Source organism: Hippocampus bargibanti, linkage group LG16 (assembly GCF_051943395.1).
Source record: "Hippocampus bargibanti isolate YZ-2025 linkage group LG16, ASM5194339v1, whole genome shotgun sequence".
Classification (NCBI taxonomy): domain Eukaryota; kingdom Metazoa; phylum Chordata; class Actinopteri; order Syngnathiformes; family Syngnathidae; genus Hippocampus; species Hippocampus bargibanti.
Genome location: NC_142749.1, coordinates 16887636 through 16903795, shown reverse-complemented (window position 1 = coordinate 16903795; position 16160 = coordinate 16887636). Strand labels below are relative to the sequence as shown.

The following is a 16160-nucleotide window of genomic DNA, read 5'->3' as shown; positions in this document are numbered from 1 at the left end:
ATTCGACACTCGGGGAGAGTTTTTTTGTCAGACGGGAGTACGTACTGAGCCGAGCAGGACTTTCACATTTCCTTACGTGGATATTTTTTGGCGTCGTCGTCGCGGACTCCAGGTCCAACCGGAACCGGCAACCGGCATGCCCTTCAGCGTGACTCTCCAGGGACCCTCGCCGTGGGGCTTCCGCCTGGTCGGGGGACGCGACTTCAGCACGCCGCTGACCATCTCCAGGGTACGTTTGCGTTAACGCCGCCGGTGGCAAACGGAATTCGGTTGAATATTCGGACAAACTGAGCACCAGACAGACGTTAAGACCTCGTTGTTTATTAATTGATCGGATTAAAAGTATTTAAATGGGAAGTGCCAGCTGCCAGATGGCGTGCAGGATTTGTTTTTTCCAGCTCCTTGTTTGTGACGTCATCAATCATCAATCATTGCTCTTCCTTCTAATTATTTGCTGAAAGATGACTCACGATATTTCAATTTTTTCAAATGAATGATGTATTCTGGAGGGCTGTTTTTTCTGATGACATTTTTATCATAGGCTTTGAATTAAAAATTATTATTTTGTATAATTTATTTGATCATGAAATGGTTTCATTAAATTTGGAATGAAATTGCTGCTGTGGACTGCAAATGTTCCCCATTGTGGGACGAATAAAGGTTTTGTGATTCTGATAAATATTTATGTTGAAATTTGTAATAATTAGACACATTATATTTTCATGATTTTAATTTATAGCACTTATTTTTAGGTGTTTTTTTTCCCTCCAATAAAAATCACAATGGTTCATTATTTATTTGTTAATTTTTTGGGACGAGTTTGATGTTTATTATGGCAGAGTTTACTATTTTTACTGACATAAAACACATTTAAAATATGGTTAATAATAATAATAATAATAATAAATGTCATTAATAAGCGCCTTTCAGATCATAAGTACATATTTTACTGCTTTTTAATTTTGTTTGTTATTGTAGAATTATTTTGTACATTTTATTTTTAAATGTTTAAATTTTATATTTATAAAATATTTATTTAGAGTATTTTTTTTTTTTTTTTTTTTGACAAATGAGTTATTTTCATTCTTTTCCCTCTTCATGGTTCCAGAAGAAAATTCCTCCAGAATAGGAAAACACCCAAAACAAAATAATCATAATCGTCATAGCCCAAAAAAAATAGCCTTTAATCATCCATTCGGATCATCACTTGTTTGTGATTGGTTGCTCATCAATGACAAAGTTGCGACCAATCAGATTGGTCTCATTTCAGACTCTGGGATATTTTGTCATTCCAGGCCTTTCTCTTTTTAGCTTGCTAATCGTTTTTTTACGCATCGGTAATTTTCAGGCATCATCGAAAGCCAATTGTAAAAACAACTATAATCCGCCCATTTGCTGTGGGGGGGAACCTCCGCGAACTTTCCCGAACCCCGTCGGCGCTTCGGGATATGGGTCAGGCGTTAGCTTGCTTGGCAGCGGTTCCGTCAGTAGCCGCTCGCTCCATCCCGGCCAGAATCAACACATGGCGCTGCTGCACGCCGCAAGGTTTGTCGAAATGGCTCGGAGTTTGGGAGGGGTTGCGGATTGAGGTGGTATGGGGAGCGGGCGCTGACATTTGTTTTTCATCAGCGCTCGTTGGTGCCGCTGAAGGATTCCAGGTGTTCCACTCAAGCCCTATTTTCCCTTCAAACCGAGGCCTTTAACTACAGGGTTTGGGTACTTTGGAGATTTATGGGCCTCACTCTCACTCCCTCGAGGTAGTCTAATCACGTCGGGGTCACCCAGACGCCTAATTGGACCGCAGACGCAAAGGGTTTGTTATGCTAACTCGTCATATACGCGACTCGCTGAAAAGGTTCCGTGTAGTTTACTTTCCACGACAATGTTTACGTGACCGTCTGATTTCCAAAATATTTTGGCATGGAGGTGAAAAAAGGCGTTGGAGCACTGAGCGCGGGTGGTAGCATGCCTGACGAAGACTAAATGCAGTGTCTAAAACTCACCACAAAATGTTAGCGGACACCCGGGAAGACAACTCTGAAAAGTTGCCTGCCCGGCCCCATTTTTCACAACTCGAATCACAATAAGACAAAGACAAAACACTGTTGCGAAGTATAAAGTCTTCTTTTTTAAGTTAAGGAAGTACCTACCACAAAATTCTCCCTTGCTTAATTTATGCTAAATATCCCTTGCTGAAGATTTTGCTTAAGTTGTCGTTTGTCGTCATGGTGCACAATGCAATGTTTGCGTTGTGTTGTCTGCTTAAAGCCACGTGAACTCCTCTTTCTAAGCGGCTTTCAAAACTCTCAAGTACACTTTTCAGTCACGGTGTAGTCCGAAGCATGAAACAGGCTTCTGATTTGCTGCCGGTGCCGAGTATGCAAATGTGACTGAAAAGTGTACTTGAGAGTTTTGAAAGCTGCTAAGAAAGAGCAGTCCACGTGACTTGTCCCGGTTTGCTTGTAGCTTTGACTTACTTACTGACTTAGTTACTTAGTTACTTACTTAGTTACTTACTTAGGTACTTACTTACTCAGTTACTTCGTTGCTTAGTTGCTCAATTACTCAGTTACTGACTTACTTACTTACTTAGTTACTTAGTTACTTACTACTTACGAGTTAGTTACTTAGTTACTTACTTACTTAGGTACTTAGGTACTTACTTACTCAGTTACTTTGTTACTCAGTTGCGTAGTTACTCACTTACTTACTTAGTTACTTAGTTACTAGTTAGTTACTTACTTACTTATTTACTTACTTACTTACTTACTTACTTACTTACTTACTTACTAGTTAGTTACTTACTTACTTATTTACTTACTTACTTACTTACTTACTTACTTACTTACTTACTACAGTAAAGTCTCGTTATATTGATATTCAAGGGAGTCCGAAAAAATATCGATATAACCGGGACTATCGATATATCCGACCCTGTTTGCATGTAATTTTCTCCGTGCGTGCATAGAAATAGTATCGATATAACCGGGACTATCGATATATCCGATATCGATATAACGAGACTTTACTGTACTTAGTTAGTTAGTTATTTACTTACTTACTTACTTACTTACTTTGAATTGAATCACGTTTGAATTAAAATTTTTTTTGAAGAAGTTGTCGGCCACCTGTGCCGAGACGTTTTGAAAGTTGTACGCCCGACGTAAAAGTTGTACACCCCGGGCAGACGCTATTTCAAACACTGCTAAATGGCGTAGTGCCATTGAGTGTGTTGACAAACAATTGACCAGTGCTTGGAAGCAATCACTAATCAATTATCATTTCTGTAATCAACCTTCCCGTGTAAAATTTCAAGTCGTTTTTTTTTTCCGACTGTAAAAAAAAAACTGTTGCGCATATGTGATGGACTCCCACCAGGGGGTCTTGACCAAATTTCTAAACGTCAACGTACCGCGGTTGCCATTAGCGTAGCATGGTAGGAATTTACAAGACGGCAATAAAGGAAGAGTTGCATTTACGAGAATAATTTCACAGAGCGGAACTCTTGAGATGTCATCCAGTAAAAAAAATGAGATGAGCGAACAACCGGTGCATCTGTGTCCAAGTTCTGTGTTTATTTAAAAAAAAGTCTTTTGGCAGCATGCGCTGCGTTCGGCAGCTGTCAATGGCATTTTGCCGAAGAATTAAGAATTTGCCTTGAAATAGGCTTTTCGTCGTATATTCGCCGATAGCAAAAGCAATTACTCAAAAGGCTCCAGTGCCAGGGTTTTTGTCATTTTCACTCAAATTCCAGGACCCATATTATATTGAGTTTTAGGACCACATAAATATTCAATACAGCATTAAAAACTTTAGATTCTCTTCTTTCATCAGAAATAAAGGGTTAATCCCTAAATTATATGGATCTGGAGTTATCTGAGTTTGAAATTGGGGCAGATGTACAAAATATACATATTAATTTATGTAGAACTTTAACAGCTGAAGCTGTAACAAAGCGCTAACATGGATACAAGGGATGGAAAAACATTGCCAGAGGTTAGACCAGTGCTTTATCGGGACCCCCCGCAAGTAAAACCAAAACCCGAATAAATTCGGGAATGGCGCTCCAAGTTATATTTTCAATTCCAGAATAAATTTGGGCATGGCAGTGAATGAGTTAATATGCACATTCAACAAACAGTTCATGAATGAAAAATAAAAATATATTTTTTAATGAATTTAAGATGGGAAAAAATATTTTTTTAAACAGAAAAAAATACTTAAAATGTAAACAAATAAATAAATATTGAATTTAATTTTTTTCATTATTATATTTTAATTGTAAGACGCACTACCGCGACAGTCAGACGTTGACTACTCAGCAAACTAAATTTCGCATCGCACCGATTGGACAAGCCATGTCATGTGATCATCTGCAGCCAATGACGGCCAAGCGGGCGTGTCTTAATTCACGCCCATTCTGTGTCGCGTGTGTCTTACCCTCTACGGCGGAGGCGCCGTCGAACCCGTTGACCGCCAGTGCCCTTCCAACTATCGCCTCGGGGAATGATTTTTAAAAAGTTAATACGAGAGAATGAACAACGTGCACTCTGTGTCCTTCGACCTTTGACCTCTGTCGACCACATTCCAGACGAAAGAACCTGTGACTGGTCATTTCACTGGCTTGAAAATTTAATCCTCAGGTTTTGGATGAATGAAATGATGATTTATTTATTTTGTTTGATCTCGCGTTACTATTGGCGAATTTGCAGAAGTTCGCCGATGTCGGGTGATTGACAGGAGGAGGATATTTGGCCACCATTTTGGGGTGATTTGAATGACATCTTATTTCGGATTTTCAGTTGTCGGACTGTAGACTTGAATTCTCACACCTGTCATTGTCAATCGTCGTGGATTTAGCTTAGCTTAGCGCGATGTATTTGCCACGGAACAGATTAGCGCTTTGATCGCTGAACCCCGACGCGGAGACACAAAATTTTAGTTGGTAAAAAAAAAGGAGACGCGTGACCTAGCGTAGTTTGTTGCTAGCAACGCGGTAGGCAAAACAAAATGGAACTTTCGACCGAACCTTTGGCGTGTCCGATATTTAACAGCTGGGATTGTAGCAGTTTGAGAGATACTTTGCTCGGCAAGTGATGTCATTGCGGTCAAGTAGCATATTAGCGCTTGGTGCTAATTACAGATGCACATGACGAAGAGACTTGTGTCACTTTCCTATTTTTGGATCTTATGATGCTTTCAGATTTGTTCGGATTTTGGTTTTTCTTACATGGGGTGCCTATAAAGCACTGGTCAGACTTCTGGCCGTGTTTTTTCCCACCCACGAGGAGTCAGTATTTGCCTTTTGTCCATGTTAGTTAGCGCTTTAACAACAGCTTCAGCTATTGTTAAAGCGCTATATACTGTCAATCAATATGTATGTATTGTATTGTACAGTAAAGTCTCGTTATATCGATATCGGATATATCGATAGTCCCGGTTATATCGATATTTTTTCGGACTCCCTTGAATATCGATATAACGAGACTTTACTGTATTTTGTACATCTGCCCCCATTTCAAGCTCAGATAACTCCAGAGCCATATAACTTAGGAATTAACTCTTTTTTTTTTTCCTGATAAAAGAAGAGTCTAAGGTTTCTTACGCTGCATTGAATGTTGATGTAGTCCTAAATGTCAATATTCTGTGGATCCTGTAATTTGAGGGATAATGACAAAAACCCTGGCACTGGACTGCACTCATTTTTGCACATCGTCTGGCAAAGAATTAGTTTAAAAAAGTGAATATAATTATGATAATAATGATAATAATGATAATAATAATAAGATAATAAGCCAATAACATAAATAAAAAACTGATTGATAAATTGATACATTGGTAAATTGCTAAATTGATCAATTGATAAATTGATGAATTGATAAATATTGATAAATAAATAAATAACAAAAATCCTGTCACTCGAGTGGACACGTTTTTGCACATTGTCTGCCAGTGAATAAGTTTATAAGCCTAATAAAATGGTAAATATTTTTTTCTTCCTTCTATTTAATTCGATTTTTTTTTAAGGGGTGGGGTTTATCTGATTTTTTTTTATCGGATTGTGAACGATGACCCAACAGAAGGTCTGTCTGGCCCACAATGATGTCACAGGCAAACAAACAAAAGACTGGGTCGGGTAAATGGCGTGGGTAAACGGTGACCTGTCGGGGGAGGGGGGGGGGTGTAGGATCATGCAAGACAGAGCTGGTCTGACTTCCAGTCGACTAAAAAGCGCATAGTGTTGCAGTGTTGAGGTGTCGTGTTTGTTTTTACACAGGCTTACTTCCCACAATGACCTGTCAGTTTACTGGAACTGAGTCACGGATAAAAGCGGGAGAAAAAAATAGAGTGAGGAACCAGGGGGATGGCGAGGTGGAAGGGGGTTAGGGGGCGAGGGTCGTGCGGTGCAGTCACAGGCCGTAAATTAGGAATTCCACATGTGAACCACACGACTAAGCTATTAGCACTTTATGGAGCGCGAACTTCCGTTCTTTGGCTTTTTTTAAAAACACTTAACGGCTCAGCGCGAAAAGGGGGTTGCGACAGGCCGTGGAATTGTCACCCGTCAAGCTAGTTACGGGACCAGTTGACTCGCGTTCACACCCACTTTGGTGAGACGACGACGTTACGCCGGATTGACTTAACCTCGTCCAAGTTGGCTGTCGACGCAACTCTGGGGTGTGAATAGTATCGACGGGTCATAAGGGGCTGGACTTCGGAAGTTTTATCTGGACATGACGGAATCGATCGGTATCGTTATATGGCTTGGCATCAACCATCAAAGATTAAGGGCTATTAGCTCGCTGCCTAAATGGGCTAATTGAAAAGAACTCAAGCATGGTGTCAACACTGGTGAACCGCTTTGCGTTTATGCTAACCACATCATAGACTGCTGGAAAGTCAACCAAAGGGGGACGGGTTGCCCTTGTCATCTGTCAACGAGACATTTCTTCAAAAGCCCATCGAGGCATGCCCCCAAGAGAACCCTCACAGCCCCCCAAATTGAGAAAATTAGTATCACGTGTGGCTCAGGGGTCTGAATTCAGACCTTGGCCTCTCTAGAGGGTCGGCGGATGTTCATCCCTGTATTTTGTCGTAAACTGGTCCAGTTACCGGACCTGACACCATTCCTAAAGAGTGATCGGTTTGTTGTAGCTCACCATCCTGGTTCTTGTCTCCAGGTGACTGCTGGAAGTAAGGCGGCCCAAGGAGACCTGTGCCCCGGCGACACCATCCTGGCGATCAACGGAGACGCAACCGAGCACATGACCCACATGGAGGCTCAGAACCGGATCAAAAACTGCGCTCAGCGGCTCACGCTCATCATCGCCAGGTATTTGCGCTCGTTTTCGGCGAAAACCCGTAACCTGGTCAAAGGTCGTGTGAATTCTCTTGGACCTCTTGAACTTCTCCGTCAACATGACCAGATACCAAAGTAGAACAAACTTGCCGTCTTACTGAAAGCTAACTATTTGAAAGTCTTGTTTGGAAACGGACCACCAACTTACTCTGTTCAAGTTCCGAACTTAATTTACAGCATTTGTGTAGCTAACGGACGTATAAGGGGTCTTAAAAATCACCGGCGTAGAAATCCCTTAGTCGGAGGGGATTGTGAATCGCCGGTTCGCTGTATGTACGTTTCGCGTGTTTACCCCTGAGAGAGTTAAATGCTGCCAGAGACCGAGAAAAGTAGCGACTTGAAGAAAAACTGCGGTTTCGGACTCGTTTACAAGGGAAAACTGCCAACTGGCAGACGACGCGAAGGAGTCTCTCTCTCTCTCTCTCTGAAGGTCAAAGCTCTAAATCTGAAACTTTTTTCTTTTCATTGTACTCGACTTTGCTAGAATGCATCCCGACACCCTTTTCCGTCCAAACGCAGCTGAGCTGGAAGTGGCGGTTTGCCCACGTCAGGGCGTTATTTCGGGAACTGGAAGGGGGTAGCCAACGGTCGCTTTAAAACCTAAGCTCTGAGCAAATTTCTCCTGAGCCCAAGCGGGTCAAGAAGTGGTTTCATCACCCTGATTCGGACTTTTTGGTGAAACCAATCCTCACCAAACGGAGAAGGGGTGGAAATAATAAGGGGGGACAGTTGTTCTTAGCACACGGGAGGAAAGAGCACAGCAAGAAGCTTCTAAAAAGCCAAGTAGAGGAGCAATGGATCGCAAATCAACACGTCACTGGAAATTCAATCAAAGCACCGAAGCAACCATGACTAAAGCTTTCTGTTTTGAGGGGGGGGGGGGGTCAAATAGCTCAGTACAATAGATAAGCAATAAAAGACGGTGTCAGCTAACATTTTGAAGCCATCTTGAGACTTTCCGTTTTCATTCCAGCCTTGGTCCGTTGCCACGTGAAATATTTCAAAAGTAATTGCAGCCATTAGTCTCCTTGTGCTGACTCACAGGAACATCATCTCAATGGAGGAGGACATTTCTGGGAGCCCCCAAGGCCCCCCACCCCTTCTACTCCCCCTTCCTTTTTAAAGCCTTCGCTATAAAATCCTCCTAGGGAGAAACGGGAGACCTGTAATTTGCCGATGGACAAATATACGAGTCTGCACGTCTGCCTGGGAACCCAAATTACAGTGCGCAAACGTGGCTCTGAAGTCCTCTGTGCATGAACGTGTCTTTGGCTGCATTTTTCAGGGTGTTTTCAAGGACCACCAACCCCCTATCCATTAGCTCATGGTAGTTGGTGGTCAAGAGTCCGTGATGACGTTAAAATCTTGAAGTTCTTCTCAAAGTTGCGGCGATTCATGAGGTGTCTCTAGAAGACAACTCGGTATACCACCACAAAGGACACTGACCGGCGACCAAACCTTCAATCCAGGTGTCGGATTTAGCCGACGAGACACTTAGGAGAGAAATATCAAGCAGGTCTCTGCTTCTAAGCTGATGAATGACCAACCCAACCCCTTAACAGACCCCCTCAACCTGTCATAGATCCTAAGCAGGACCTTGTACTAGAACAGCGGTTCTTAACCTGGGTTCCATCGAACCCTAGGGGTTCGGTGAGTCGGTCTCAGGGGTTCGGTGAGTCGGTCTCAGGGGTTCGGTGGATCCTCCACCACAGAGGTCCACCACTCAGTCTAGACTGCAGTTAGTAGGCACAGTCATTGTAAGAAGGGTTCGGTGAATGAGCATATGAAACTCGTGGGGTTCAGTGCCTCCAACAATATTAAGAACCACTGTACTAGAAGAAAGCTACTTCTGTCAGCCCCCGAACCCTCTCACAAGGGACGGTCCTGAGCTCCCTAAACAACCCCCTCGGACGCACCCCCCCCCTCCCTCCCAAGTGCTTATTGGATAAGCCGTGCGGTTACGAAGACCTAAGAGGCAGATGGTGGTTGGGACGCAAGCCAGGTCGTTTGGATGGAATCCCCCTCCACTCCCTCCCTCACCCCCTGCCGATGTATATGCTGAAAGCCCGGACTAAAAGTATGCCTTGTTCATAAAAGCACCCCCCTGCTGTGCTGGCAATTGCGCTAACATGAAAGTAACATGGCAGGATTAAGTCCAGACTGGAGTCGTAGAACAGGTGGAAACCTGTCAGCGCAACTGGAAGGAAAATCTGCCGCAATCCTTTTCCAGACTTGACAAACTACAGTGGTACCTTCTACTTATGCAATTAATCTGTTCTGGAAGACATTGTTGGACTTAAAATTTTTGCAAGACGCATTTCCCATGTAAATTCCCTAATCCGTTCCAAGACGGCCAAAATTCGGTTCTTATTTTTTTCTGAAGCATGAAAATGCCTCCAAATATGGAACTACTACACATTAGAATTAGAATATTGCATAATATAAAAAAACAAAGAATCAAAATGATGGTCTTGTGACTTTTAACTGGGTTTTCATCAGTTTTTGACCTCTTTCGTTCATATCCAACGATCGGTCGTAGTTTATCAGAACATTCATTTCCAGAGCTTAAGAATGACAGACAGCGGGCAGAGAATAGACAGAGTCCAGGTTTCCCTGGTGTTCGGCGATCTGATCCGTGACTCACTGCAAAGGAATTACGCACAAGGCTGCACCGGACCAAAGGAATACAAAACTCCAATAAGGGACAAAAGGCCCAATGAAACTCACTTCATCCCCCCACTTCTCACGCCCGTCTTTTGTGGATGGTGGAATGCCACGTCAATAGAACTTTAGAACCGCGGTTGGTTCGATTCATCTTGAGGAGACTTTGAGACCCCCCCCCCCACCACCACCACCACCACCACTTCTCCAGACCAAATGTTCACCCCCTCCGCATCCAGCACGTCAAATGAACCCGCCGCTGGCTCACCTCGCCATGTTTTAAGCACCCATAAAGATGAAATACACTTCACTCAACCCGGAAGTAACTCAAACAGATAGAAAGGTAGCTATCAAGCCCGCGAATAGATAACTAATAGATAGCAAAAAAAAACAATAGATAGCTAGCTAGCTAAATACCTGATAGATAGCTAATAGATAACCAATAGGTATTTATGTATGTATTTTTTGCGGTTTTATTTATTTATTTATTTATTTATTTATTTATTTGTTGCTGTATTTATTTATTTTCTTTATTTGTTTTTTTTTGTTTGTGGTTTCATGTATGTATTTATTTGTTACTGTAGTTTTGTTATTTTGTGTATTTGTTTTTACTTCTGATTTCATTTATTTATTCATTTATTTATTTGTGTATTTATTTGTGTGTATTTATTTATTTTCTTTAGTGTTTTTGTGGTTTTATATATGAATATATTTATTTATTTGTTGCTGTATTTATGTATTTATTTGTGTATTTGTTTATGTATTTTTGTTTGTGCTTTTATTTATTTTTATTTATTTATTTATTTATTTATTCGTGTATTTAGTTATGCATATATTTATGCGTGTATTTATTTATTTTCTGTCAGTTTTTTTTTGTTTTACGTAAGTATGCGGGAAAGACAGGGAAACTCATCCTGGGAGTCTCTGATGCCTCTAGATTTTTTTAAATATTTTTTGGCTAAAAATTTGAGAAGGGAGTAGCAGGTAGCTAAGCCCCCCCCCCCCATCCCCCTTTACCAGACTCAACAAATCTGCTGCAGCCATCAGACTGAAAGGAGCAAAAAAAGGTCGAAATAACACAACGACCGCTGGCAACCCACGGCTGGATTTTTGCTTCGAAGATAGCGATTACCTCTCGATAAATCAAGCTTTTTAACTTCCTTGGAAGGACTTCAACACTTTTTTTTTTTCCATTTGGTCAGACAGAGTGAGATTTTACAAAGAATGGGAGATGAAATCCAAGCCGCCATCTTGATGGTCAGGAGGAGCCCGGCCGTTTATCTTTTGTAATCTCCTTAAAAGTCATCTGTCCGCCATGTTGTGATTTATTGTTGACTTTGCTTTGAAATCATTCCACTCTGGGAAAAAAAAATCCACGTAGGGAAGATTTGTGAAATGATTTGACCCCTCCCCCAACACCCCCTAACCCCACCCCCTTTGCCTATTCGCCGATTTCTTGCCTCTTACTTTCCACTGATGACCTCACATTCCCATTTTTGTTATAAAGTTGAATACTGTGTTCCTTAATAACCCGCGACCCCCCCCGCCCAAATGTCAAGTACAAACGTCTCTTGTCCGTGCGGTCGCCATCGATACCAAACACTTGATAAAAAATAAAAACACGACAACGGAAGCGTTCCACGCCTTCTCAGAAGTGTTTTTGATGATTTGTGGCCAAAGCTTCCCCTGCCCGATCTCCGATCCGATCGTCGTCACGCGACGACGGGGAAAACCATCGGAGGCGACGAAGTTACAGTAAAGTCTCGTTATATCGATATTCAAGGGAGTCCGAAAAATATCGATATAACCGGGACTATCGATATATCCGACCCTGTTTGCATGTAATTTTCTCCGTGCGTGCATAGAAATAGTATCGATATAACCGGGACTATCGATATATCCGATATCGATATAACGAGACTTTACTGTATTTGTCGCAAAAATTCAACTCCCCGAGAAGTCGGCGACGGGCGATGACTCACGAGATTTTTATGAACTCGACAAAAAGGCGTCACATTCGAAAAGACAAAGGCGTAAATTACCGATGGATTCCCGCAGCGTCGTTGAATGATGTATCTCGTCAAAGTTGCCAGTCAGTGACTCATGTTCTCTCTTGTAAGTCGCCGCAACTGGAGCCAATTACAAGTAACCTAAGGAAGTATGTCATAAGTTAACAACCCCCCCGCCCCCCCGAAAAAAAAAAATTGCTGGAGTTATGAAATGCTGACAACTTTATCGAACGTATCAAACGCGGCGGGTGTGGCTGGATTGTTTTTTTCCCATGAAAAATGAAACCTGGCAAATGTTCACCTTTATTAAATCAGATATCGTACGAAATCATCCGACATCGGGATTGCATCTGTCGAGATTTCATTTCAGAACCTGAGGGGTTGCGCTCCGTAACAAATTTTTAACTCATTCACTGTCATTCCCGAATTTATTGTGGATGGATAATAATCCATTTCATTTATAAGCGCCTTTCAAAACTCTCAAGGTCACTTTTCAGTCACAGGAGAAGTTTTTGTGTGGGTGAGCAGCCACAGCCCCACGCGCCAGCGTTCACTCAACCCGGAAGTAACTCAAATAGATAGAAAGCTAGCTAGCTAATAGATAGCCAGCTAGACAACTAGCTATATAACTAATAGATAGCCAGCAGGATAGCTAGCCAGTTGCCCAGTTAGCTAATAGATAGCAAATAGATAGCCAGCTAAATGAAAAAAAAATGGACATTTCACAGCAGCAAAGTAACGAAAGTAAGTGGAAAGGAAAGGAAGAAATAGAAAGACAAAAAATACTAATCTGACAACACAAAGACACCGTCAATCGATCTTAAGCACTTTCTGCACCCTCTTTTGTGGTATGAAGCAGTTCTAGATGAAAAAAGTGGAGGATCAAAGCATCCTTTTCACCAATGGATCAGGGACGTCATGGTGAAATGTGCATATCTGCTACAAGCGAAATGTTGAATGCAAACACGAAGCTGTAGCATCTATTGACGATAAGAGACTGTCTCACATATCCTGTGCCACGTAAATCCGCTTCAATTCCAAGCTGCAGACTGTCCAACAGCACCGACCTTTCCGCTGAACATAGCGGGGCTGTAAAAGTGCTGCCCACGGTAGGTGCAAAAAAAGCAAAATCACCCCAGAGATGGAGCGCCATTCCCGAATGTGTTTGTGGGAGGGAAAAACAGTGCCTACAGGTCTGAAAGTCACACAAAAGATGGACCGAGGCTTGACCCGCACCCCCCAAATTCGGGAATGGCGCTGCACGTCATACTTTTCAATATCCGAATAAATTTGGAAATGGCAGTGAATGAGTTAACGGATGGTCTGCGACCATTTTGGGGGTTGAGAAATTAAAATATCTCGTGTCACAATCCAGGCCTCCAAGTCGATGTCAGAGTCACGATCGAGACTTTCACACCGATATTGTCTTTCAGGTCAGGATCGGGAGAACTCGTGCGCTCGCCGGTGGTTTGCCAAGATGGCAAGACGAGCCCATACATGGAATCCGACTCGCAGGTAGGCAACAGTTGTCATGATACAAAACAATTTTCGGGGGTTTGGCATTCCTAATTAGTACGCTCAATGCTTGCCTGGACTTGGGACTGGTCTGAACTCAAAATATAGTAATTTAAAGGACAACCAACATTGTTTTTTTGTTTCCTAACTGACATCACAAAAAGGTTTTATAGCATCTAAAATACCCAAAACACGCAGGCTGATATTTTTAGTCAAATGCAAAACACCAATAAAAATTACTTAGTGTCCCAACTATTATTATTATTATTATATATTTTAATTTGTATTTATTTTAATTTGTATTTATTGTTTTATAATTTTTAATGTTTTTTTTTTTTTTTTTTTTTTATTCTATTATTTATATTATCTTTATTATTATTATTTTTATTATTGTTTTTATGATTGGTTTTATTATTATTCTATTTTTCTTGTAATTATTTTTTATTATGTTTTTTAATTCTTTATTTTAATTATTACCTTTATAATTGTTTTTAATTATTTGTTTTAATTATTTATTTTAATTATTATTATTATTATTATTTTGTTATTAGTAGTAGTAGTATTATTTTTTAATGTTTATTTTCATATTTTTTATTATTATTTTTTATGTTTATTTTCATAATTTTTATTTTTAGTATTACTTTGATTTTTTTTACATTTAAATTTTTATTTTTTACATGTTTATTTTTATTTTTTACATTCTTATTTTTATTAGTTTTTTTAATTATTTTTCTATTAATTCTTTAGTTTTTTAACATTACTTTTTTTATTAATATTTTTTTTTTTTTAATTAATTTTATATATTTTTTTCAATTATTATTATTATTATTATTATTATTATTATTATTGAGTTGGGTCTATTTATATTGCCCCCCCCCCCCCCTCGTTCGGAGAGAATCAATGTGGGAGTTGCTTTATTTTTTTTTTAACAGCTTTGATTTCACAGTGTGCAACTTTTGATCTTGATTAAAAAAAAATGAATCCATTCCAACTTTTGATGGCGGCGCTTTTGATGATCGTTGGCGACAGACCGCAACTTGCCATCTGGCCTTGTAAATTCTGTCTCTGTTGATCAAAAACAGCATCCATAGAAACAGTCCAAAATGGCTTCCAAGAATAGCGCGTCCCTGGGGTGGCGTCGTCGTCCCTCCACCAAATAAATAAATAAATAAAAATAAAACACATTCCGCACGGAAAAAAAATTAAAACGATGATTATTCTGTGATTGTACTAGTTGCCAGGATGCTTTTTTAAAGAGTTTTTCAGAGGTTCGGAAGCGTTTGGGAAGTGTAGTAGGGGGGGGTGGCAAAATTGGCCTCACATGTGGATGGAGACTTTAGCAAGGGACAACGAAACGTCTTGGCGACCACACAAAGAGCTGAGGTGGCGTTTATTATCTGTCACACCATCGAGAGTTGCCGCCCCCCCCCCCCCCAACAAAAGATAAAACCGAAGCATACAAGCAGTCCTTACCATCTTTTGATTTATTTTATTTTTTTTCACTTTTTTTTTTTTTTTACTACTGACATTCAATGAGTGTCAAAATCATTTATTATCCCGAACTATTTTTTTGGAGTGATGGATTCGCTTTGGCGGGGGGGGGGCGTCGTTATGACATAAACCACAAAAATGTTTATTTTTTTTTTCTTGTCAGAGCAACAAAATTATTGGGAAAAATCTCAACGCCATTTATTGCACATGCCAACTTGACATTTTGGTAGAATTGTGTATTTATTTATTTATTTATTTATTTTTTTATTAATGTATTTATTATTATGTTTGTTAATTTCATTTAGTTTATTTAATTTCTAGACTATTTGTTTATTTTTATTTACTTAATGTAATTTATTTATTTGTTTATTTTTATTTTCTTAATGTAATTTATTATTTTATTTATTTATTGATGTATTTATTTATTGATGTATTTATTATGTTTGTTTATTTCATTTAGCTTATTTAATTTCTAGACTATTTGTTCATTTTTATTTACTTAATGTAATTTATTTTTTTGTTTATTATTTTATTTATTTATTATATTTATTTTATGTATTTATTATGTTTGTTTATTTCATTTAGTTTATTTAATTTCTAGACTGTTTGTTTATTTTTATTTACTTAATGTAATTTATTTATTTGTTTTTATTTTATTTATTTAGTGATGTATTTATTTATTGATGTATTTATTTTATGTATTTATTATGTTTGTTTATTTAATTTCTAGACTATTTGTTTATTTTTATTTATTTAATGTAATTTATTTATTTATTTAGGTCTTTTTTGTTTATTTCATTTGATTTATTTTATTTATGTATTTATGTATTTGATTTATGTATTTATGTATTTGTTTATTTAATATGTATTTATTTATTTGTTTTAGTTCATTTAGTTTATTTAATTTGTTTATTTATTTAATTTATTTAATTATTTTATTTATTTATTTTCTTTTTGTTTATTTAGTTCATTTACTTCATTTACTTATTTAATTATTTGTCTAATTATTTCATATTTTAATGTATTTAATTTATTTTTAATTTATTTCATTTTGTTGATTTCATTTATTTAATTAGTTAATTTATTTTTGTGTGTTTTCATTTGTTTGTGTGTTTATTTAAAAC

The 16160-nt window shown here is 39.1% G+C and overlaps 1 protein-coding gene across 1 annotated transcript in view; it reads left to right on the top strand.

The window, feature by feature from the left end:
• The window catches only part of pdlim4 (PDZ and LIM domain 4), a 28208-nt gene continuing 12048 nt past the window's right edge, over positions 1-16160 (top strand). Inside the window, exons 1-3 of the mRNA XM_089017417.1 lie at positions 1-229; positions 7182-7333; positions 13464-13545. Of these exons, the coding sequence (XP_088873543.1) occupies positions 137-229; positions 7182-7333; positions 13464-13545 (327 nt within the window). The 5' untranslated portion in view covers positions 1-136. The remainder of the gene's footprint in view (positions 230-7181; positions 7334-13463; positions 13546-16160) is intronic.